The sequence below is a fragment of the Tenrec ecaudatus genome, chromosome 14, assembly GCF_050624435.1.
Source record: "Tenrec ecaudatus isolate mTenEca1 chromosome 14, mTenEca1.hap1, whole genome shotgun sequence".
NCBI lineage: Eukaryota > Metazoa > Chordata > Mammalia > Afrosoricida > Tenrecidae > Tenrec > Tenrec ecaudatus.
Window position 1 is genome coordinate 104,367,069 of NC_134543.1, and position 25,682 is coordinate 104,392,750.

Here is a 25,682-nt window from a genome sequence, read left to right on the forward strand (position 1 = left end):
TTCCCTCGAGCCTCCAAATAAAATCCAAATACTTTGCCCTGACCTATAATGTCACCCTCAGCTGCTTCTCTGGTCTCATCGTCAGTCTCTCTCCCTTCTGATATATTTCCATCACAATTGCTTTCTTTCTGGTCACCTTAGAGCTTCTGCACCTTTTGTTCCCTCTTCTATAAATGCTCTTCCAGATTCCTATAAGACTGACTCCATCTTATTCAGGTCTCCTTTCAAATGTCATTTTCTGGAAGATCATCTCTGGTTAACCATCAAGAATAACATTCTCTTCAGCTTATTAAATTTGCTTATTTGTTTAGTGTATGTACCTCAACTAGCATATATCTCCTTTTGCCTATCTTGTTCACAGTCTAGACGTGATCATGGCACACAGCAGGCATTCAATACAAATGGCTGAACAGTGGCCCAAATGAATAAACCCACCTTATTAAAAACAAACAAATAAAAACCCCTCAAAGAAATGAAAAAAAGAGAAGTTGCGTGACCATGAAAATTTGTAGTAAATGACTTTGCAATCGAAGAATATGGTGGTTTCACTTTAAAGATAAGCAGAGGATTTATAAATATTTAAGCCAAGACAGGATAAATTTACTTTTCTGATTTACCTGGAGTATCCATGTTATCATGTCCTTCTGGCCTTCTAATTGAGGAATTCCTTTGAGTTTTTCCAAAAGCATTTGTACATTCTGAGCATTCATGGCTGAACTTCCCAATCCTTTTTAAAATGTAAAAATGATTTATCAAAAGTAATTCTGTATCTTCACATAAGTATGTGTAAAACCTGTTAAGTGTTGGCATCACTTCAATTCTGATTCACAGTCATATTACCAGACAGAATAGAATTACTCCATAAGATTTCCAAAGCTGGCTTTGTGAAGCTGTCACATCTTTCTACCAAGGTGGGTTCAAAAGACCTTTTCATTTTGCTGCCAAGAGTATGACTAAAGCTGCTTAATTATGTAAAAGCTTTCTGGCTAATGTTATTTCTCCTGAAAAATAAGCTTTGCTATTTTGCTTATCAACCACAAGGTCAGCAATTTGAAAGCACCATCACTACTCGGGAAGAATATGAATCTTTCTGCTCCGGAAGGGCAGTTATGCTCTCTCCTATGAGACAGAATCAACTTGAGGGCAATGAATTTGGTGGTTTTAATCAACTATTTAATAATAATTTTTCAAAGGAAGAATATGCAGTTATATGAAGTACCACGTATAAAATTTTACAATATGATAGATATATACTGAAAACGTTATTAAGTTTCGGTCTCTCACCCACATTTTCTACCAGCATTAGCAGTTAAGAACAATCCTCAATGAGTGCTCATTTTTCCTTCACTTAGCTCACTGTCTAGTACAGAGAACAAAGATGTCAAAAATGTGGGAACAGATTTATGATGTCTTCAGAGATTTAATACATAAATAGAAAACAAGGTGCTTGTCTCTAAAATATGCTTTGAAAAAACAACAATAAAAATATCTTTAACTAAGGGCACTTAAAATTAATCTAAATCTATCTTGTTCTTTCAGGTTGAAAACAATGTAAACAAACACATTAACATTCATTTAAGCCCTGGGGCAATCTTAATTCAGAAACATTAACATCTTTGGCAGATGAATCATGTGGATCTGATGATTATGCTGCAGCAAATATTTGATACTACTGAGACAAGCAATAGTGAGTAAAAAACATGGAAACATAAAGTAGGCAGGGTACTTTAAGAATGTTTTTGTATAATAGAAAACATTAGTTAAAATTTTTTAATGCTAAGAAAAGATAAACATTTCAGAAATTTCTAAACTTTAAGGATTGACAGATTAAAAACCTAAAAGGAGCTAAACTTTAGATTACTTGTAGGCAAAAAACAAAAACTGTTGAAAAGTGATATTCAAACATACGTGAAGCCTTATGATAAAAGTCAAATGTCACTTCTTCTTCAGGAGCTTTTTGAAGTTGCTGCTTCTCTTCTAGTAAACCCAATGCCAGAATATGAAATGCCTGAAAAAGAAAAAAAATGTGAGATCTTAAAAATTGTAGCTCTTCCAGAAGTATATTTTAAACCAATATAAAACAATAAGGTATCCAAATTGGAATAAAAATGGGCAAAATTTATGAAGAAGCAATTCACAGACTAAATACTGAATACACAAAGGAAAGATGTCAAACCTCTTTTAAAATTAGAGAAATATGAACTGAAATAGGAAAAATCTATTTTTTCACTTTTTAAAGCCGTAAACACATTGAATTTTAGTAACACAGGAATGGAGAGGATTTGGGTGAGCTAATACTTTTTCACTACCCTGGTGATGGGGAAATAAATTGGCTTATCACTTCTTTAGGACAATTTGACAATATCTATGAGAATATATAATGGTGTGGTTCCAGTGCTAGGAATTAGGATGATACATTCATTTAATGTACAAATATTTGTATAAGAATGTGAATATCAATGTTCTTTGGTGTAACAAAGATTTAAAAGCAACCAATCTAATTGTTCATTAACAGGACACACAGGTAAAACGCACTATGGTATATTCATAAAGTAGGATACGCAGCCATCCCGAAAGAAAGGCCTGTCTGTGCCAGTCAGTGGGGCATGATCTCCGGAAGCACACACCTTTAGTGATGCTCCTCTCCTAGAAAGGATGCTGGCTGGAGGAAGAGTAAGTTTAACTAACTTTTCATTTAAAATATATTCCTAGGGTTTGATTTTTTTCTCTTCCCACTGAAGGAATTAAATAACCTTTATAACAAAATGAAGGTGCATGTGCATCCCAATACTAACTACAGATCTGCATACTGACAAATATGAAGGGAAGAAAAGAAAATTTGGTTGAAAAAGTGCTAAATCCAGTTATAGCCACAACAAGGTGTGGTGGTTAGGTAAATTATATAACAATATAAAGAAAAAGTCGTTGCTACCACTTGATGACTTAATAACCCTAACAACAAACACTAAAGTAATGGCATTTACACCCACTTTACCAATGAGGAAATGATTCCTCGATCTGAAAGTAGGGAGCCCAAGAGTAGAGCCTAGGTCTGTAGACCTGTAAAACCTGTACGATAATGTCCTTCATAAGCATACGAAATTTAAAATATTTTTAAAATTAAGTAATCATGGCCAGCGGATTTATTATTAGCATGAACAGGCCAACTTTAAAAAAAATCATTTTATTGGGGCTCCTACAACTCTTATCACAATCCATATATACATCCGTTGTGTCAAGCACATTTGTACCTTTGTTGGAACAGGCCAACTTCTTGGTTTGTTTTTTAAAGAATAAATGCTTCCCCAAAATAAGGATATTGAAAACATGAGAATGGATCACGAAGGATCTTGATACCATGTCTAATCTATTTTTATTGATCTTTAGGTTTCAGGTACTCTAGGTGCAGTTCTCACAGAAATTAGAAAGCTAGTCCAGGGGTCTTCTCTAGGATGCAAAGTGAAGAAACTATTACAGGTAAACATACCATTTGGAGCATCCCTTCTGTCCACAAGTTAGAATCTGCATCTATTGCTCGTTCAAATATGGTCCGGAGAATATACATCATGATATCACAGTTGAGAAGATTAACCACTTTGCTGAAAGCAGGGCAGAATTCAGGAGGTGGTGGAGGCGGCAATGCTGGTGGTGTTGGGGTGAGGCAGGGTGGAGGTGGAGCAGGAGAGAGATGATAGGAGACAAGAAAAACATAGGTACACTTTAATTCTGGTTATCCTACATGCTCAGCATATCTTAAACAAAGAACTCAAGAAAAAATTCAAGCCTTGAGTGGCAGTATTGAAAGATTCTGTAGTCAAAATATTGAACGACGCAGGAAGCATCCAAGTAAGAATACACAGCCATTGGACCAAAAAGAACCAGTCAGTGTTCAATTATTTTACTATAAGAACCAATGGTACTGAAAGCTGCACCCAAGGCAATGGCTAAAAAACGAGGTTCCAAAAAAACCCGAGGTTCCAGGAATGGATGGAATACCAATAGAAATGTGTCAACAAGCTGACGAAATACTGAACGACTTACTTATTTATGCCAAGAATTTTAGAAGACAGCTACCTGACCAATTGACAGGAAGAGATCCATATTTGTACCGATTCCAAAGAAAGGTGACCCAATAGAATGAGTAAATTATACAACAGCATTGATATCACATGCATGTAAAATTTTGCTGAAGATCATCCAAGAGCAGTAGCAGAGTACACTAACAGAGAAGTGCTAGAAAATCAGGATGGATTTAGAAGAGGACGTGAAACAAAGGATATAATTTCTGATGTCTGCTGGATTTTAGTTGAAAGCAGAGAACACCAGAATGATATTTACTAATTTTTTATTGACTATGCTAAGGCATTCGACTGTGTGGATCATAACCAACTACGGAGATCCTTGGGAAGAATAAGAATTCACAACACTTCACTGTGCTCACGCAGAACCTGTTCATGAATCAAGAGGCAGCTGTGAGAACAGAACAAGAGAACATGGCATGGTTTAAGATTAAGAAAGGCGTGTGTCAGCATTGCATACTTTCACCATACTTATTCAATCTGTATACTGAGCAAGTAATAATAGAAACCGAGGATATGAAGAATGCAGCATCGGGATTGGAGGAAGTTTTATTAACAGCCTGTGATATGCCGTTGACACAAACTGACTTGCTGTAAGTGAGAACTTGAAGCAATTGCAGCTTTCAGTATGGATTAGAACTCAGTGTAAAGAAATCAAAACTCCTCTCCATTGTACGAACAGGTAACATCATGATAAATGGAGAAAAGATTGAAATAGTCAAGAATTTCATTAATCTTGAATCCCAATCAATGCACAAGACCTTAAAGTGCTGAAAAACAAGGATGTTACTTTGAGGATGAAGGTGACCTGATCCAATCCATGGTATTCTCAATTGGCTCACAAGCATGAGAAAGCTGAACATTGAATAAACAAGACCAGAGAAGAATCAATGAAGAAGAAGAAGATGACGAAGAAGCAGGAAACAAATTGAATTATAGACCTGGCAAAGAATATTGAAAGAATCATGGACTGCCCAAAGAACAAACAACTCTGTCATGGGAAAAGTAAGGACAGAATGTTCCTTAGAAAGATGGGGAGACTTCATCTCATACTTTGGACATGTTATCAGAAGAGACCAATCCTTGAAAAAGAACATGACGCTTGGTAAAGTAGAGGAACAGCAAACAAGAGGAATACCTTCAACAAGATGGTTTGACTCAGTGGCTGCAACAATGGGCTCAAACACAAGCATCACTGTAAGCATGGTTGAGGACCAAGTGGTGTTTTGGTTTGTGTTCTGTTCACAGGTGTGATAAATTGGAACCTATTCAAAAGCACTAACAACCAACAATCGCTGTGCATTTAAAATTGTACCGCCAATGAAGTAATAAAGCAATGCATGCTTTGCTGCCACTGAACATGAATCTATTTAGAATCTCACTTTTTACCTTCATCTTTGTTTTCCTGTTTTCTCCTTTTCTTCTGTGTATGTTCAGCCTGTTTTAAAAAGCAAAGCTACCATAAAGTAAATTGACTGGCAAACACGAAATAACTGCCAAGATTTGAAGCAGACAGAAAAGACTCACCAGCCTACTAATATTGGTTTTGGTTCTGAAAAATGTATTTAAAATTCTACCTGGTCCCAGAAACAAAGTGGCTACACAAACGGAGGCCACTGCAAAGTAGAATTTAGCCTTCATTTTCTCAATCAATAATATTTACTGAGTGCTATTGTGTGCAGGGGGCGCTGTGAACATAAGCAGGAAATCATTCATTGTATAGTGACAAAGCCAGGTTATCACCTTAGCTAAGTGATCAAACTTAATATCACTAACGGGGCAGAGACATTTTGTGCCTACTGATGTGATTCAATGGGAAATTTATATCACTTAAGTAGAATTCTTGGTAAAACTTGTTGAACTCAAATCTAACTATGAAAGCACAATCAGATATACATAGCATGTGAGATCTTTTAAAGCGCAGTTCTCCCTGCACACTATAAAAATGTCAGTTATAAATGGCAAAAAAAGCAGAGGCTCCTCAAATAGAGATGAAAAGAAAGATTAAAATAAGTACACGATCCTTGACTAACTCTCCTTACTCCAAAATCAGTTATTAAAAAACATTTTTTGTTTAATTGGGAAAATGTGAATAAATAACATTGGTTCAGTTTTAATAGCTTGGATAATTAATGGTCTCTATTATTGAGGGTTAGCACGGCATTTTCCTACGGAGTTAGAAAGCACAAAACACTTTTTCAAAAAAGATACTAATTCCTACCTTGCTATGTTGTGTTTTAGAGTAATGATAAAAGTACATATTGAAGTCTTTCAATGATTCATCTTTTAGTTCATATACTCCATGGCCGGATACACCTGGTTTCCTATATAAATGGAAAATGCAAATGAACTATGGTGGTCTTAAAGTATAGTACACAGGCAAACAATCTGAAAACTGACAAACTCAAAATAAAGAAAGAAAAAAATTGAACTCTTACAGCTTACTTGAATGCAAACAGTAAACTTCATTTCAAAGGCAAAACTAAAAATCCTACAGGTCAGTCCAAAGTCTTAACAATAGATAGGCTGTGTTTCCTAATTTAAAATTAAAGTAAATCTGGGGTGTCTTATTTTACGTATCTAGACCTGATCCTATAATATAAGGTTATTTTTTGGCCTCTGAAGCCTAAAGGTTGCCTGTTTAATTAAAGCTCACGGCATTGTCTAAAGTCAAATCTCAAAGAGTAGCCAACTGTGGATGAAAATGTTGCAGCCGTTAGACAGCTTTATAAAGAAAAGTGCCAAAATCAAAAGGACATCATTATTTATTTTGCATATTAAATAGCTTTTGGTTTCTATTCAATTCTAAAATAAGTACTTCATTAAATAAAAGTTACATACTATATTAAACACTGAGAATAGCACAACATAACTCATGAATTAGAATGAAGCCATATCTTAGAACTAATGGGAAAGAGACTCTAAGAAAGCTTTATTTGCTTGCTTACTACCAAATATCACAAATGGTTATTTTTCATTTACCTGCCAAAAATATTCATTTCTACAAACATGTGCAAGAGTCTATCATGTGTCCTTCATTCTCTGCTGCTTGTTAATAGTTCATTCTTATTCTTAAAGAGTTCAGACAAGAACTTGAGAATGTCTACCAAGTATTTATGGTACAAGTACAAAGAGTAGTCTCTCTTTTAAAATAGCGTAACTATTAAGTACTTACTTAAATGTGGCCACTTTGTTTATGACACTCTCTAAGCCAGTTTCATTATTTTCCTGTTGAAACAATATTTTTGTCATTGTTACTTTCATATAAATTTCTCGTCTCATTGTAAATTGAAAGATATTTTCACACTTGATCTTAGCCAAAAGGCCGAGAAGCGATGAAAGATATTTTTAACAGCATCCCTGAAGTGTTTCATAAACAATTAAAAAAAGAGATAGGAGCAATTTACTTTGGAATATCAGTTTCTTAACAGATCATATAAACTGCTTGAAGAAATTCTATCAGTTTGCAACTAGCTGTGTATTTGCGTACACACACAGTATTGTTATTCAGAGAAAAGACATTTTTCTTTATGTAGAATGTTCTTAGCATTTAAGCCTATTCCACATGAACTCCTGGAGCTCTGGTAGTACAGTGGGTTATTACGTGTTGCATTACAAACTGAAAGGTCAGTAGTTTGAACCCACTAGCCACTCTGGTGGAGAAAGATATACTAGTCAGTATCTATAAAGATATACAACTTTGGAAACCCTAGAAAGTTCTACTCTGTTTTATACCATTGTTATAAATTGCAGTTAACTTGCTGGCGATCAGTTTAGTTTTGTTTTATATTAATTCCTAAAACCAAGGTAATAAAATAGGGATTTGACTAGTAACTTATAACAAAACCCCTACATTTATTGTTCTGTGCTGTTGAGTCAGCAGAACGAAACACCACCTGGTTCGGACATCTTCACATATTTGTTCTCATGTTTGACCCCAGTGTTGCAGCCACTGTGTCAATCCATCTTGTTGAGGATCTTCCTTTTTCACTGCCCCATTCACTTTATCAAGTATGATGTCCTCCAGGGACTGACTGCTCTTAAGTATGTTAAGTCAAAGCCAGGCAGTGTTAAGATATGACAAAATAATAATAATTTATGAATTATCAAGGGTTCATGAGGGAGGTGGGGATTGGAGAGGGAGGGGCAACATGAGGAGCTGATACCAAGGGCTCAAGTAGAAAGTAAATGTTTTGAGAATGATGAGGGCAACAATTGTACAAATGTGCTTGTATGTATGTATGGATTGTGATAAGAGCTGTAAAATGATTAAAATAAAAGTCAGTCTTATCACCCTGGCCTCTAAGGAGCATTTTGGCTGTACTTTCTCTGAGACAGATCTGTTTGTTCTCTTGGCAGTCCATGGTACTTTCAATATTCTTATTCAACACCATAATTCAAATGTATCATTTTGGGGGAGGTCGTCCATAGCCAATGACAAACTTTCACATGCATATAAGGCAATTAAAAATACCATAGCTGTGGTCAGGCACACCTTAGTCCTCAAAGTAACAACCTTCTTTTCAAATTTTAAAGAGGTCTTGTATAAACTTACCTGGTAGAATGTGTAGTTTGATCTCTTGCCTGCTGCTTTTATAAGCATTGACTGTGTATCCAAGAAAGATCTTTGACAGCTTCAATCTTTTTCCATTTATCATGGTCCATTTGTGAGGACTCTGGTTTTGGTTGTTTTTTTACATAGGGTTGTAATCCATACTGAAGGATGTGATCCTTGATCTCAACAGCACGTGCTTCGAGTCCTTCTCACTTTCACCAAGCATGGTTGTAAAAAAGCCTTCTTCCAATGATAATTCCACATTCTTCTTCATATAATCCAGATTTTCTGATTATATGCTCTACATACAGAGTGAGTAAGTCCAGTGAGAGGCTACAAGTCTGATACGCCCCTATCCCTTGCCATATGGCCTTTTTCTATTCACACAGCTGCCTCTTGATCCGTATACACGTTTCTGCACGAGCACAACGACGTGCTTGGAGTCCCCATGCTTCTCAAAGCTCTCCACAGTTTGTTATGAACCATGCATAATCAACGAAATCACAAGTAAAAGTCTTTCTGATATTCTTTGATGTCCAAATCCAGCCTAGACCTCAGGCAGCTCCCTGTCAGTGTACTCTGCAACTATTATATGGATTATAAATTACATTTTATTGATTTCCCTTTCTATGGAATGGGTACAAATATGTATCTTTTCCAGTCAGTAGGCCTAAAAGCTGTCTTCCAAATTTCCTGGCTTTGATGAATGAGTGCTTCTTCCAGTGCACGTCATCCATCCAATTTTGAAACAGTTCTACTGGTGTCCCATCAATTCCTTGTGCCTTGTTTTTAGTTAATGCTTTCAGTACAGCTTGGACTTCTTGATCAAATATCCATTAGTTCTTTCTGGCACAATTTCTGTGTATTTTTCCACATCATTCAATATTTAACTGATAGAATCTTTCAATACTGTAACTCATGGCTTAAATCTTGGCTTTATTGTTTCAGCTTAAGGTATGCTGAACATATCCTTCCTTTTTGGTTTTGTAACTCTAGGTCTTTGCACATTTCATTAAAAGATTTTATTTTGTCTTCTTGAGCTGCCCTTTGAAAACTTCTAATCAGCTCTTTGATTTCATATCATTTCTTCCTGCCTCGGCTACTCTACAATTAAGAGAAATGCCATCGTCTCTTCTGATATCCACTCTGATCTTTTCTTTATTTCTTGTCTTTTCAATGACCTTTTGCATTCTTTATGTCACCCCACAGCTCATCATCACAGCTTAATGCATCAGGTTTGGTTCTTGAGCCTTTACAAATTTGGGAGGTGATATCCTCAAGGTCTTATTTGGGTTCCTGTAGACTTCTTTCCTCCAACTTCAATCTAAATGTAAACATGCGTAATGGATGGTTTGTTCCATAGTTGGCCCTTAGACAGCTTTTCGCTGCTGGTACTGCGCTTCTTCATTGCCTCTTTCCACAGATAGAGTTCATCTGACTTCCTTGTCCCTGTGCCACCTTGTGTGTTACTGAAACAAGGTATCTGCTATGAACATGTTCTTCTGACTGGATTTCCTTGGAGATGGGAAGACATTATCCCATCCCAGACAGCACTGCACTTCAAGACAGATCTTGCCATGTTCTTTTAGACGATGAATGAAATGCCATTCCTCTTGACAGTCATTCCTGATATAGTAAACCATGTAATTTTCTCATTTTTCAACAGGGCCAATACGGGTCCATATTGAGGACTCACTCACACCTAAAACAGTGCTTCTTAACCTCCCTTTAATACAGTTCTTCATATGGTGGTGATGCCCCAACCATAAAATTATTCTCATTGCTACTTCCTAACTGTCATTTTGCTATAGTTATGAATCGGGCGACCCCTGTGAAAGGGTCGTTTGACCCTCAAAGAAGTTGTGACCCACAGGTTGAGAACTGCTGACCTAGAAGGTCAATCTTTATGTATTCCATTTCATTTTTGATGATTTCCAATTACCCCACATTTATACTTCATACATTCCAAGTTCCAATGATTAATTGATGTTTGTAGGTGTTTTTTCTTACCTTGAGTTGTGCCCCAGCAGCAAATGAGCTCCCTAGGGCTTTCTTCCCACAGGCTATACTCGTGGTTGACTCTACTTCCTCAGTCAGATTTTGAGTGTCCACTGACCTAAGTGGCTCACCTTTTGGTACTATCTCTGACAGTGTTTCAATTCTATTCATAGGGTTTGCAGTGGCTAATTCCTCATAAGTAGACAGCCTATTCCTTCTTCGTTGTGTGTTCTCAGTCTGGAAGCTCTGCTGAAACCTATTCAATTTGGATAACCCTGCTGGTATTTGAAATGTCAGCAATGTAGCTTTCAGCATCACAGCAACACACAAGCCCCCACGGCACAACAAAATGACAAGCAAGTAATGGAAATACTTATGCAAATGTACTAATATGCACAAAGGACTTCAAAAAGTTCATGGAAAAAATGGATTATCTTTCAGCTCCATTTTTCTTTCTTTTTTTTTTTCCAGTCCCATGTTTCTATAAACATTTGAAACCCCTTGATTACAGGTTTCTGCAATTTCATGGTTTTTCCTATTTGCCTAAACTTCTTGAAGGAAAACATTATTTTTCAAGAAGTCATTTAAAATCAGGAAAAGACCTAGTCAAATTACTAGAGTAAGCTCATAGCTTCCTAGTCTTAAAGAAATTGAGAAATTAGAATGCCTTTAGAAAGAAAAACGTAATCAACAGATTATAGGTATGCCCTAAAACGTTTTGCAGGAGGAAAGGAGGCATGTGATAAAATATGGTGTGCCACTGGTAGTATAAGGAATGATTTTAGGTGTTTTATAATCACATATTTTAAAGTTATGTGCTTATTTTAGTTTGAAAAAACTTACTTAAAACAGTATTTCCACTATTTCACAGAAATAATCATTTAGCTTATTCCTTTTCTAGCACAGCTGTTTAGTAGAACACACTGTCTCAAACTCAGCTGCCATCAGGTTGATTGTGACTCATGGAGATCCCATATGTCTCCGACTAAACTGTGCTCCACAGGGTTTTCAATGACTGATTTTTCAAAAGCAGATCACGTCGCCTTTTTCCTAAGTTCAGCTCTAGGTAAATTAGAACCTTCAACCTTTTGGTTAGTAGTTCAGTGCGTTAACCATTTATACTATCTATAAAGAGCCCAAATAAGTCTAATTTCCTTTTAAGGATCATTGTTCTAATTCATAATTAAATCATAGGGAAATTGTAAGACTCAAAATCTTTAGGACCATTCAATAGTTGCCTATATAAAAACATGAATACCATATGTGGGCCATGAGGATATAGCCTTTAGCTCTCCTAAAGAGCAAGCTTAATTGACCAAAGGCCTTACCTGCTTGCTCTGATCACACCAGAGCATGCTTCCTATTGGTTGCTCCCCAGCAATAAGCACACAAAAATATTAATGTAGGCTCAATTGGGAGGCAGGCATGGGTAGGTGCCAAGCCTACCTAAGTTGCCTGCTCATCTAGGGTGCCTCTACTAAACCTTCTTTCCCTCTCCTTCAACCAGTTCAACCTTGCACAGTAGTCTCCCTAATTCAATCATAAATAGATTTTTTTTCTTGATGTCTGCTTCAGACCTGAATAATACAATATCCAAAGAGTGAGTCTCAGTATTTTAACGGAGTCTCCTTTTCCGCTGGACAATACTATTTTAAAGTAATCTAAAAGTCAAAGAGTTTCTTGTTCTAAAACATTTTCTAAAACGCTCAGAAGCCCAGAATCAAAGTTCTTATCGTTGAACAAAAGGTCTATAGGTTTCTGTCTATAAAATAATAACATCGCACTTTTTGCCAAATATACTGACCTAAAACAGAGCGCTTCCAATTAAAGAAAAAGAACAAATGATTCATCTTGAATTAAGTGAAGAAAAAAATAAATCTGGACTTACATTTTCAGGTAAATTTTTGGCAATGGCACTGTGTGGCATAGGTTCAATACACAGCAAATGAGTAATTTCTCTCATTGTGACTTCCTCTTTGGTCACATTTCCCACTCCTGGTACATAACGCTCTCCTAATAGAAATAATGAAAAGAAAAAGAATGATTTGCTTTCTGCTTAAATTTCTCTCCACCAGGAGCATCTATGCAAAGAGCACTGCATTAAATTGAGGTGACGAGAGGGATCAAAATTTATTTAGCCATGTTTTCAAAACTGAACAATAAAAGCATCCGATGTAGAAAAGTACATCACAAGAGACAAAGGTCAGAATAAGAAGAACTCGAGGGGAGACGCCAGTGTAACGTATGACAGAATAATAATAACTATGAAGGGTTCATGAGGGAAGAGGGTGTGGGGAGGGAGGGGGAAATGAGCAGCCAACTTAAGGGCTCAAGTAGAAGGCAAGTGTTTTGAGAATGATGGTGGCAACAAATGTACATGTGTGCTTGACACAACGGATGTATGTACGGATTGTGATAAGAATTGTAAGTCCCCCAATAAAATAATTAAACAAAACAAAAGTCAAGAATAAAATGATGGCATTGGATGACTCCAGCTGTTAAACACAGGAGTGAATGTAATATAGAGTATATTTGTATTCAGTAGGTCAAAAGAATTTACAAATATTTCTGCAAGAAAATACACCCATATTGAATAGATAAAATCAAAATAAATAAATAAAGGCAATGTCAACAATAATTTGCTAAACATTATACCTGACAAAAGACATTTTCCCCCTACCATAAGTTGAATGTGGCCAATGTAATTATAATTTAGTAGAATAACAACAAAATATATTGTTGACCTAGATTATATTAAAATTTCCCTCAAAGATAAATGTAATTAAAATATGTGTAAATTGTATCTATAAACATGTATTTTTATCTACATTTTTATCTGTGATAATATTCCTAAACCTTTAAAGGAAGTCCAACCAATTACAAAGCAAGACAATAAAAAGTTGTTAAATCTGCACCTTAACAAAAAAATTTTTAATTAAGGTAGGTTTTTAAACTGTTAAGTCAATCACATCACTCTAATATTTTATACAATATGTTTTATAGAGGAATAAAATGATAAATTATAGCTAATGTACTTTTAAAAACGTAATCACTGTCCACTTGAGAACATGTTTAATCTTACCCACAACGTAGATGAGAAGCTGGAGCATTTCTTCTATTAGTGTATTATATTGTTTAATCAAATCCTATGGAATTGAAAAAGAATAAATTAATTACATAAGAATCCCAAATCTCCATGAAACATGCACTTCCATCCAGTTTAGCACACTATTTTAGACCACAGCAACAGGTAGCTATGAGATGAAATCCCGTTTTTGCCATCAAATTCAATAGGTTCACAATACCTGGTGCATACAATAAATACTCAAACACAAATACCAGATATTATTATCATCTTTATGTTTATTATTCCTTATAAAGCCTTACATCAACAAAGTAATTTTAGTTTTTCACTTTTCTTCTACTTAGGTTAAGAAAATGTCAGACACTCAATTTTACTGAGTATAAAACATAACCAAATATTAACATGATAATTTTTTATCCTTCTCTTGGCCATTTATAGGTGGTTCCTAAATTGGAAGAATTAGTCACATAATTTCATAAATTCAAAGTAGGCAGGGGCTATTTTATAAGCTAATACTTCAAATATTAAAACAACAAAGATTTGACAAATATCATGAGACAAAGTAAAAACTGTGAAAAAGGTATCAAATATAGTAGGTGAAAAGCTAATATCCTTACTAAATAAAGAGCTTTTATTAAAAAAAAAAAAAGAATAAAGGTAAACTAAAGGACTCGATCCATTCATTATCAAATGGATAAAAAGGTCAGGCTCCCTGATAATTGAAAAGCTGCAATTTAAAATGAAATGCCATCTTTTAACAATCAGACTGACAACGATCAAAAAGAATTCTAATACCAGTGCCATTATAGATACACAGATTGCTGGAAAGAGCTTATATTAAAACAATTTTTTCTGAGAGAATTTAGCTTAATAGAATAATTACACAAGTGTTCCAGTATTTTAGGTACAAAGAGGTTTATAAGTCCCCAAATCTAATAACAATAGGGGACCAAGAGTATATAAGGGGCTTAAAAAGTTTGTGGAAAAATTGAACAGAAAAATGGGATTTTTTCAACAAATTAAAAAGTTTTAAAAATCGGGTCTAGGTTTATAAAGCAGATCAGTTTTCCATTCAGTAATGCATACACATTTTATCTATTAGATTTCAAGTCTCACAATGTGAACATCCTTTATCCTACTTCCTCCTCCCCCTTCGTGCATTCCCCTCTTCATCTAATCTTTCTGGACTTTCTTCTTAGGGAAAGGCTTTTCATTTGCCCTCAAATGGCTGATTACTCTAAGGTGTGTGCCCCTAACTAGTAGTACTGCTCCTATGAGGTTCTTATAGGCCTTATGATGCTCATCATTTACTGTGTATCTGAAACTGGGCCATGTGGTTCATTTCCAGACTTGAAGATTTACATACACATATATTTGTTACATATTTTTCTTGCATTCTATTCAGAACCTTCTAATAGCTGGTAGTCTCACGTGTTTTTCAACTTCTATCCCCTTGTAATATAATCATACACTGGAATACCATGATGTATTTTAAAAAATAATACTGCCACATATTTATTGAGTCGCAAGAAAAACTTGGTATACTATTTTGATAAGCAAAAGAAGCAAGTTACAAAGCAGCATATAGAGAATGATCCCATTTTTGCTTTAAACACACAAACAGCAAATCTGTAAATGATCATTTCTAGAAGGCAGTGTTTCATGGGATTTTGCTTTTCCATTCTGTTTATATCTATTTTCTAATTTTTTCAGTATATGTGTATGCACACACACACACGTCCCACGTATAGATGTGATTTTTGGAAGTAGACATAAAGAAATTTTAAAATATGATTAAAGAGTAACAATAGTATTCCCTTTGGAATTATTCCACTATCACTTTCTGTTGTTTACCTGGTCTTTTGTGGATATGGTCTTGCTAAAAGCATCAACAAGTTCATACCTCTGTAGTACCAGTAACAAGAACGTGTTAGGGTCCATTACAGATGCACCAATCTGTAAAAGAAATCCAACACATATTTCTCATATATTAAATTGAGAAATAACTGTAACAGAACTGTTTACAGACAATAAATAACCCTTGCATTTCTATGCTGCCTGAATCAATTTGAACAGTGAAAATAATCTAAGCTAAAACAATAAAAAAGTAACTACAATATCTATTATTGGAAAAGAATTTAAGGGAAAAAAGAGACAATTTAAGAAGACCATGGCGCAAATACCAAAAGAAATTTAAACAGGTACCTGAAGCATGATGATATCTTTATCATACATTTCTTCTCTGCACTTAACATCTTGGTAATAAAACACCTATAAAACAAAAAGAAGCTAAAAGTACTATTTTGTTTCAAGCAAAATTCTCAGGTACACTTGTTCTTGTGTATAAACTGATAATAAAGTTGTAACTTCAAATGAAGGTTATTGTACTGGTTATACAACTGTACAAGAATAGTGAGCACGTAGGTTGTGTACATGCTCATTCCGGGCTTACATCTTAAATTATTTCTTCCCGAGTCACCCCTCAAAACACCTAAAACTATTCTTAAATGTTTCTTTAAACCACAAACCCCTAGAACTCATTAGAGATCAAAAAGAAGTGGCAGGTCTATAATCCTGTTAAGGGCTTGACAAAAATGAGGAAATAAACAATAATGTTGTTGCTGACTGATGTTGTTAGGTGCCATCGAGTCAGCTCCAATCAATAGCAACCCTATACAAAAAAATAAGGAAACTCTGCATGGTCCCGTACCACCTTCAGAACTGTTCCTGTACCTGAGCCCATTGATGCAGCCACTGTATCAGGCCATCTCATTGAGGGCCTTTCTCTTTTTTGCCACTCCTCCACTTTACCAAACATGATGATGTCGTTCTCCAGGGACTGCTCTCTTCTGACTGACTTTATGTTCAAAGTATCTAAGATGAAGTATTGCCATCCTTGCCGCTCGGGCACACTCTGGCCCTACTTCTTCCAATACAGAAGTTTGTCCTGATGGCAGTCCATGATGCTTACAATATTCTTCTCCAGCAACAAATCCAAATGCATCTATTCTTCTATGGTCTTCCTTATTCAATGTCCAACTATCACATGCACATGGATGCAATGGAAAGCACCATGGCTGGGGTCGTGTGCCCTTAAGTCCTCAAAGAAATATCCTTGCTCCTCAAGACTCTACAGAGGTTGTGTGCAGCAGATTTACTGAATGCAATACATCTTTGGATCTCTTTCGTGAGCACTGACTGTGGATCCAAGAAAGACAAAAATCTTTGACAACTTCAACCTCTCTCCATTTATTATGTTGTTACCTACTGGTCCAGTTGTGAGGGACCTGGTATTCTTTATAATGAGTTGTAATCCATACTAAAGGCTACAATCCTTGATCTTAATCAACAAGTGATTCAATTCTTCCTCATGATTAGCAAGCCAACCTATGTCATCTGTATATCGCAAGTCGTTACTAAACCTTCTTCCAATCCTGATGTGAAATTTTCTTCATATAATCCAGATTCTCTGATGGTTTGTTCAAAATATAGATTGAACAAGTATGGTGAGAGAATACAACGCTGATGCACACCTTACTTGATTTTAAATCATGCAGTATTCCTGGCTTCTGTTCACACAACTGCTTGCTGATCTGTTTACAAGTTCTAAATGAGCACAATGAAGTGTTCTGGAATTCCCATTCTTCTCAAGGCTACCTATAGTTTATTATGGTCCACACCAGGGGTTCTCAAACTACGGCCCGCAGGCCACATGCAGCCCGCCGAGGACATTTATCTGGCCCGCCAGGTGTTTTTGTCCCATTTGTTGTTTTACTTCAAGATAAGATATGTACAGTGTGCACAGGAATTTGTTCATAGTTTTTTTTTTTTTTAAAAACTATAGTCTGGCCCTCCAATGGGTCTGAGGGACAGTGAACTGGCCCCCTGTTTAAAAAGTTTGAGGACCCTGGTCCACACAGTCGAATGCCTTTGCGTAAGTAAACATCTTTCTGATACTCTATGCTTTGAGCCAAGATCTGATAGTAGCAAGGATATCCCTCACTCCACACCCTCTTCTGAAGCCAGCCTAAACTTCCGACAGTTCCCTGTCGCTATGCAACTGTAAACTCTGTTGGATGATCTTAAGTAAAATTTTACTTTTGTGATATAAATGATATCGTTCCATAGTCTGAGCATTCTGTTGGCTACCTTTCATTTGAATGGGCACAAATATGGATCTCTTGCAGGCATTTGGCTAGGTAGCTGTCTTCTAAATTTCCTGATTTAGACAAGTTAAGTATTTTCAGTGCTTCTTCCGCTTCCTTAAATACTTCAGTCGGTATCCATTACTTCCCGGAGTCTTCTGCTTTACGAATGCATCCAGTACAGTTTGAACTTCTTTTAGCACCATGCGTTCTTATTCATATGCCACCTCCTGGAATCGTAGACGGTCAACTAGTTCTCTTTGGTACAGTGACTCTGTATTTTTCCCATCTTCTCTTGCTGTTTCCTGCATCATTCACTATTTTTCCCAATAGAATCCTTCAAACTTGCAATATGAGACTTGGAATTTTTCTTGAGTTCTTTCACTTTCAGATATGCTGAGTTTGTTCTTCCTTTCTGTATTCTAATTCTAGGTCCTTGCATAGTTTGTTATAATATTCGGCTTTGTCTTTTTGAGCTGCCCTTTGAAATTTTCTATTCGGCTCCCTGACTTCATGCTTTATTTCCTTTGCTTTAGCTACTCTACGATTAAGAGCAAGTTTCAGTCTCTTCCGACATTCACTTTGATCTTTTCTTTCTTTCCTTCCTTTTAAAAGATCTTTTGTCTTCTTTATGAATGATGGTCTTGATGTCCTCCCACAGCTCATCAGGTCTCCTGTCATAAGTGGTCAGTGTGTCAAATCTGTTCTTGAGATGTTCATGAAGTTCAGGTGGGATAGACTCAAGGTCATATTTTGGCTTCTGGAAACTTACATTTCTTCAGCTTTGACCTGAACTTAAATCTGAGCAATTGATGGTCTGTTCCAGTTGGCCTCTGGTCTGGTTTTAGTGCTGATATTAAGCTTCAATATCAATTTGATTTCTGTGTAATTCCATCTGGAGAAGTCTAGTATATAATCAACTTTTGTGTTGTTGGAAAATGGTATTTGCCATAAAGTCTTTGGTTGTGCAAAATTCTATCATGTGATCTCCAGCTTAATTTCTATCACCAACTCCATATTCTCCAACTACCGTTTCTGCCTCTTTGTTTCCACCTTTTGCATACCAGTCACCAATAGCTATCAATGTATCTTGATTGTATGTTTGATCAATTTCCAACTGAAGTTATTGGTAGAATTCTTCAATTTTTCCATCACTAGCTTTTGTGGTTGGTGAATAAATCTGAATAACAATTTTAATAGTTGGGTTTCCTTGAAAGCAGATAGATATAATTCCATCACAGATAGCACTGTACTTCATGATGGATTTAGCAAGATCCTTTCTGACAACGAATGTTCTGCTTTTCCTGGATATTATTCCCAGCATAGTAAATCATATGATTTTCTGATTCAAAATGACCAATACCAGTCCATTTCAGCTCACTAATCCCTAGCATATCTATCTTTATGCATTCTGTTTTGTTTTGACCACTTGCAATTTTCCTAAGTTCATACTTTGCACTTCCAAGTTCCAATCATTAGAAGATCTTTGCAGCTGTTTCTCTTTGTTTTAGGTGGTGTCCCATCAGGAAATGAAGATCCGAAAGGCTTCACTGGACTCACGTCATCATAGTCAACTCCCCTCCAAGAAATCATCTCCTTTTCAGTTACATTTCGTGTGTCCGTGGACTTGAGGGGCCCATTTGCAGCAATATCTCCAACAATGTTGTTTCCTTTGTATAGGCTTTCAGAATCTGACAGTATTTTGAAGCTATGCATAAGGTTTCCAACGACTTCTTCCTCCAGAGTGGGAAGCCAAGGCCTTCCTTGCTGTCTGTCCTTAATCTGGAAGCTCTGCTGAAACCTGTTCACTTTCAGGTTTGGGTGAAACTTGATGGCATTTGAAATACCAGTGACATAGCTTCCAGCATCACAGCAACACACAAGTCACCACAGTACAACAAACTGACAAACAAGTGAAAATAAAAATAGATAATTTTTCTATCATTAATAGTAAGACCATTTTTCTGCAATGTGGTATCTTTATAAGTCTTTGTCCCTCACCCCCATATTTTAAGCAAAACATAACTCAAATGCTCTATAACTGAGGATAAAATTATAAGATGCCCTTTAATTTGGACAGGCAGTAAGAAGACTAGAGATGCTCTTGTAAAGTAATCCTCAGAAAAGAGATATTAATAGCAGCGTTCTAGTGGTACCACTGATATCATTTAAGCTATCCATTCAAGGACACTAGTTTTTTATAAGTGAGCTACAATAAGCAGCAAATAGATAGGAAATATGTCTATTATCCTTTTTTTTTCATTTCCAAGCGTATAAAAGAGAAAGAAAATATTTAACACCAAATAGACTGATATAAAAGCAAAAAATTATACACACATATATTGTAAACATGTAGCTATCAGAATAAATACATCCATAAATGTGAGCAATTTACCTGGCTAATAAGAGAAAGCCCATTTCTTCGCCACATCTCAGCGACAACCTGAGCCACCAATACCAGGCAGCGCAAAGGATATTCCACTAGGACCTCTACTTGAAAGTCCTCCTGAAACAGAGCCAGGTCAACTGCATTATTTCTCACAGGTTTTCATGGGAAAAATGAGATGACTTGAACTAGGTGACTTCTAAGCCATTGTGATTTAAAGTTTTATGTATATACATAGACGTGATATTAATAATGGAAATAATGGGAAACTCAGGTGAGTTTGAAATTATTGTTTTCCTTCCCACCCATGCAACTGAAAAGTGTTCATGAGAAGAAATGAAAATATATACTTCATATAGTCACTTACAAAAGGCACAAATTCATGAAGCCTGGAAACAGCGCCTAACCTACTTAAACGCACATGAAGACCTAAAAATAAAAACAAAATAAAAAAAGGAGAAATACAAAAAAATAATTAAAGCCAGTCTACTTGTTTCCAAATTAACTCATCAAGTTTGGAAAGTCAATTTTAATTAAATGTATGTTTATAGAGCTTAGAAATGATACTCTAGGACTTCTGACTTCTTTTTTTGAAACATTGATATTATTATTATTATAGTTAAGATCCTACCATTGTGCACGGTGATATATTCTGTAAAAATATCTTGTTTTCCCTTGACATATTATTATTCTGATTTTTTTAACCTTTAAAATTTCGTTTTATTTTATCGCTAATACTTGGGTCAGCATAACATGCCTTACCTGCCACATCTAGCCTGGCTGGCTCTGTTATGCCTTTCAAACTAGGAATTTTTACATTTTTAAATCACTGAGAAAAAAAGATCAAAAGAATATTTCTTGACAGGTAGAATATTATTCTGATCTTAATCAAGCATAAAAAGAAGTAAAAATAATTCCAATTTTTACATATAAATAAAATAAAATTATACAATGTGAAGAACTGAATAAAATAGCTTTAGTAAGTTACTTAGGAGTAAATACAGAGACTGAGAGCAGTTTCTGCACCTGGAAGTGTTAGTTCCTCACAAAAAATTTTAAAAGGGGAACTGATTACAAGGATCCACATGTGACCTCCTCCCTGGGAGATAGAAGGCAGAGAAGGGGGGGAAGGGAGACTCCGGATAGGGCAAGATATGACAAAATAACAAGGTATAAATTACCAAGGGCACATGAGGGAGGGGGGAGTGGGGAGGGAGGGAAAAAAAAAAAAGAGGACCTGATGCAAAGGGCTTAAGTGGAGAGCAAATGCTTTGAGAATGATTGGGGCAGGGAATGTATGGATGTGCTTTATACAATTGATGTATGTATATGTATGGATTGTGATAAGGGTTGTATGAGCCCCTAATAAAATGTAATAAATAAATAAAGATTTAAAAAAAATTTTTTAAGATATAGTCTGTGAAAGAGACAATAACCAAACATGGAAACAATAATAGGCCCTTATTGATCAAGCAGTTATAAACTGAAAGTAAACTGTGATAGAACAAGGCACTAGCAATGATAAGGCTTTGAAGCAACTGAAACTTTCATAAACTGGTAGTGAGAATGTAAAATGGCATTGCTATTTTTAAACAGGTTGGCAGTTTATTAAAAACTTAAAACATCCATCTACCATATGACTCAGTCTTCCTCTCCTATGTATTCATGATAAGTATTTGAGAGAAATGAAGATATATGTGTGTATACATACCCATACACACACATATATTTGTGCACAAAGGGGCTTATTCATGAATGTTAATATCAGCTTTAATCATAACTAAAAATTAAATACATTTCAAGTAGATATCACAATAGATAAAGGAAAAGTAAATTGTGGTATAACTGTACAATAGCTCTATACTCATTAACAAAAATGAATGTGCTCCTAATTGATATTACAACATGGATTAAAAGCCATGTTGAACAAAAGGAGTTACACACAAAATTCTATAGCTGTACCATGATATTCTATCTATACACAGATGTACATATCAAGTTCTAGAGTAGTAAACCTTATCTATAGTGATGAAAATCAGATCAGTGGCAAAAAGGAGAATAAGTAACATCTTGGGATGATGGATATGCTTGATATTTTGATGGAGGAGGTGTTACATGGGCATATATATATATATATTTGTCAAAACGAATTACCTGTATACTTGAAATATGTTCACTTTAGTATATATAAATTATGCTTTTAAAAAGTTGCTAAAAAATCCTAATGGATGTAGGTCTGATTTAAATAGTATACTGGTGAAACAGACACAGAGGAACGGTAAAAAGAGCAATGAGATATTAAATTTTGTGTGTGAGTGGGGAGACGGCAGAGAATAAGTTTTTAAATTAGCCCTACAGTGTAAGCTACAAGAATTCATTACTTGAGCCAGCTAACAAAGGCCCATGTAAACATTTCTAGATTGACATTCTTTCTCTAAAACAGCTCATTAAAGGGCAATGACAACTCTTACTGGCAGTAGAGTATTTGTGTATACATTGGGCAGGAAATAAGAATAGAATAATTCAAAAATGATGACAACATACGTACAAATGTGCTTGATACAACGGATTGAGCACATAAGAGTTGTAAAAGCCCCCAATAAAATGACTATTTTTTTAAAAAAGAGTAGAATAATTCTATTACTTTCAGTAGCTATAAAATAAAGCTAATAGAATCATGCATAACAAAATACTCACCAGCAAGAGTCCTAGAGAGTGGCAGATGGATGCTTACAAGATCCTCAGATACTCTGTAAGACTTAGTTCTCAAAGTATGACCACACAATTGTACTACTCTCCTGCCACTAGATACGAAATTTGTACTGCATCGCATCACAGCTCTGTGACATTCTTTGTAAGCTACTAGTAGGAGTTCTTCCTAAAAGGAAAAGGACACCACAGATGGTAAGTTACATACTCCAACACTCATCATTTTCTGTGTACTAAATATATTACTAGGGGCCACAGATAAAGCAGCGGTTTCTCAACTTGTGGGTGTGACCCCTTTGGAGGTCGAACGACCCTTTCACAGGGTTCACCCAATTCATAACAATAGCAAAATAAGTTATGAAGTAGCAATGAAAATAATTCTATGGTTGAGGATCACCACAACACGAGGAACTGTATATTAAAGGGTAGCGGTATTAGAAAGGTTGAAAATCACTACTCTAAAGGAACTGCATATGAATAGAAACCATAAGATAAAAACACATATAACCAATGAATATTTTAAATAACATATACATGGTATAAACTCTAAAAGGGTAAAGAAACGAATCACAACTAATTAGGAAGACATTATAAAAACAGCTTTTGAATGGGGCCTAAAAGAACATGTAGAATGTAAGTAGGGGCATGATAAGAACCATATCATTTTAAGCAGACAAATAGAATAAACAGAGACACAAACAAGGGAAAATACAATTCCTGTTCTAGCAGATAAACCAAAGGTTTACGGGTTGGGTTGTTGCGTTGTTGAATGGATTCCAACTCATAGGGACAATACGGGATAGGGTTTTCTAGGCTGCACATGCTGAAGGAGCAGATCATCAGGGCATTTCTCATGCATCACCATGTGAGCATACTGACAGCATCTGGTGCTTTAAGAAGAACTAATGAATGTCAGCAAAGGCGGGCGCTTGGAAAGAATAACGTTAGGGTATAAGTAAACTAACAAGAAGGTTAATTAACAACACAGCCTACATGTAAGAATGATATGCATCTGAACTAGGAGGGGGCAGTCAGGGCTAAAAAGAATGATCTCATAGTAACTAAGTTTGGATTATAAAATAAATTTAGAGTATAATAATCAAACGTGTGTTGAATGTGGTAGAGGAATCACTAAGGCAGTGTTTCTCACTATAACTAAGAAACTGCATGGTAAATGAATTGGGAAGCATCCCTCTTAGCAATTAGCATAGTGATTAATTATATATTTTGAGAAACTAATGGGTTGAAAAATTCTATTGAATCCTGTTCAATTTAGCATTTCAAATCTTATTTGTTCCCCTTCAAAACATGCTACTAATATGCAGAAAACGTGGCTCTGAGATTTGTTGCCCGGATGAATGTAAGAATAGCAGTACATGAAAGGAACGAGAGAAGAGACAACGCTAACCCAACTGAGGGAAAGGGTGACAAGTCAACCTGTGGCTTAAATACACGTGCAAGCTCAAAGTACAATTGTCTGACACACAAACAAGAGCGACACTATAGCATGGAAGAGTCCTTGCAATGAGGATCACACTGAAGTGGGAGAAATTAAAGGTCTGCAAGAAAGATATTATGAAGGAATGTTCTCATGCAGCAAGAAGTTAGAGAGAGGAAATCAATGACTGAAAGGGCAATCAACAGTGTAAATATTAGGGCAATATAAACCTATGAAAATCAGAGAAAGAAAGTTTCAAGAAAATTAAGGCACTCAACAGAAGAATGCTAGACAATTCAAGCTAGATGAGCACTCTGGAAACACATCTCAATTTGTTTATGATCCTTTGAGATTTTCCTGAAAAAACAAACAAACAACTCTGTCAATTGGCAGGAGCTAAAGCGTTGAGATAATAAACGTAGATGACTTCAGAGAGCTTCCAACAAGAATTCCCACCACAAGGACGAAGGGAGTCAAAATATCTGATCTAGTAGGTGCTGAACAGTACCCGGTATCATGGTGATTCTATTCTGCTGCAGTGCTGGTTAACATTTACTGCAGCTGTGTGACTTCCACTCAAACCCGTGAGCAGCTGTGAGCGAGACGGCAGGAGAGGAGGAGGAGGAAGGACACAGAAGGGGAGCTTCAGTTATGGTTGATTTTAAGGATGAGCAGAAGAGTGAGAGTAGGAAATATGAAGAGATAATTAAGGAAATAAGTACTGTATATATTTGTGGATACGCTGAGTTTTTCAGCACATTTTTAATGCAGTTTTTGTGGTAAAATTAAGTGCCTCGGCTGATATTCAGGGTGAGTTATATTTAAGTATATACAGTAAGCTCCGAGAAGACGTCAAGGGGCCTTCAAAAAGTCCATGGAAAAATCCAATTATCTTTTTATTTCCATTTTCTCATGGACTTTTAGAAGCCCCTCTTATAGACTGGGACCAAGAACCTAGACAGAGACATTAGTTTTAGAAACAGACAGAAATAAAGAAATCAGTAATGAATTTACAGAGGAATCACATTAGTCAATAGAGTCTGGTGACAGGTGAAAAACAAAATTAGAATTAAATGACAGAATTTAACTGAAATAATGTTTACTTTCTCAGAAAAAAATACTTGATGTAGGCAGGTATACAGAAAATTTGTAGTTGGACTATCTATTTAAAGAGGGTTATGGTCTAAAATTGCTGCTTAAGGAAATACATTAATTCTATATTTAAAATTAATTTTCCATATGGCTTGACATGTAAGACTTTTTAATAACAAAACTTAATGAATAAAT

General features: G+C 35.7%; 1 protein-coding gene across 2 annotated transcripts in view; it reads right to left on the bottom strand.

Moving 5' to 3' along the window:
* Positions 1-25,682, bottom strand: part of UBR1 (ubiquitin protein ligase E3 component n-recognin 1) — a 135,784-nt gene that overhangs the window by 49,071 nt on the left and 61,031 nt on the right. For both annotated transcript variants that reach the window (XM_075531843.1, XM_075531844.1), the window contains 13 exons: positions 22,946-23,126; positions 20,616-20,677; positions 20,258-20,368; positions 15,923-15,988; positions 15,572-15,673; positions 13,715-13,778; positions 12,521-12,645; positions 7,255-7,307; positions 6,301-6,403; positions 5,469-5,517; positions 3,488-3,642; positions 1,909-2,008; positions 618-727 (listed from right to left, as the gene is read on the bottom strand). In XM_075531843.1, coding sequence (XP_075387958.1) covers positions 618-727; positions 1,909-2,008; positions 3,488-3,642; positions 5,469-5,517; positions 6,301-6,403; positions 7,255-7,307; positions 12,521-12,645; positions 13,715-13,778; positions 15,572-15,673; positions 15,923-15,988; positions 20,258-20,368; positions 20,616-20,677; positions 22,946-23,126 — 1,281 coding nt within the window. The remainder of the gene's footprint in view (positions 1-617; positions 728-1,908; positions 2,009-3,487; positions 3,643-5,468; positions 5,518-6,300; positions 6,404-7,254; positions 7,308-12,520; positions 12,646-13,714; positions 13,779-15,571; positions 15,674-15,922; positions 15,989-20,257; positions 20,369-20,615; positions 20,678-22,945; positions 23,127-25,682) is intronic.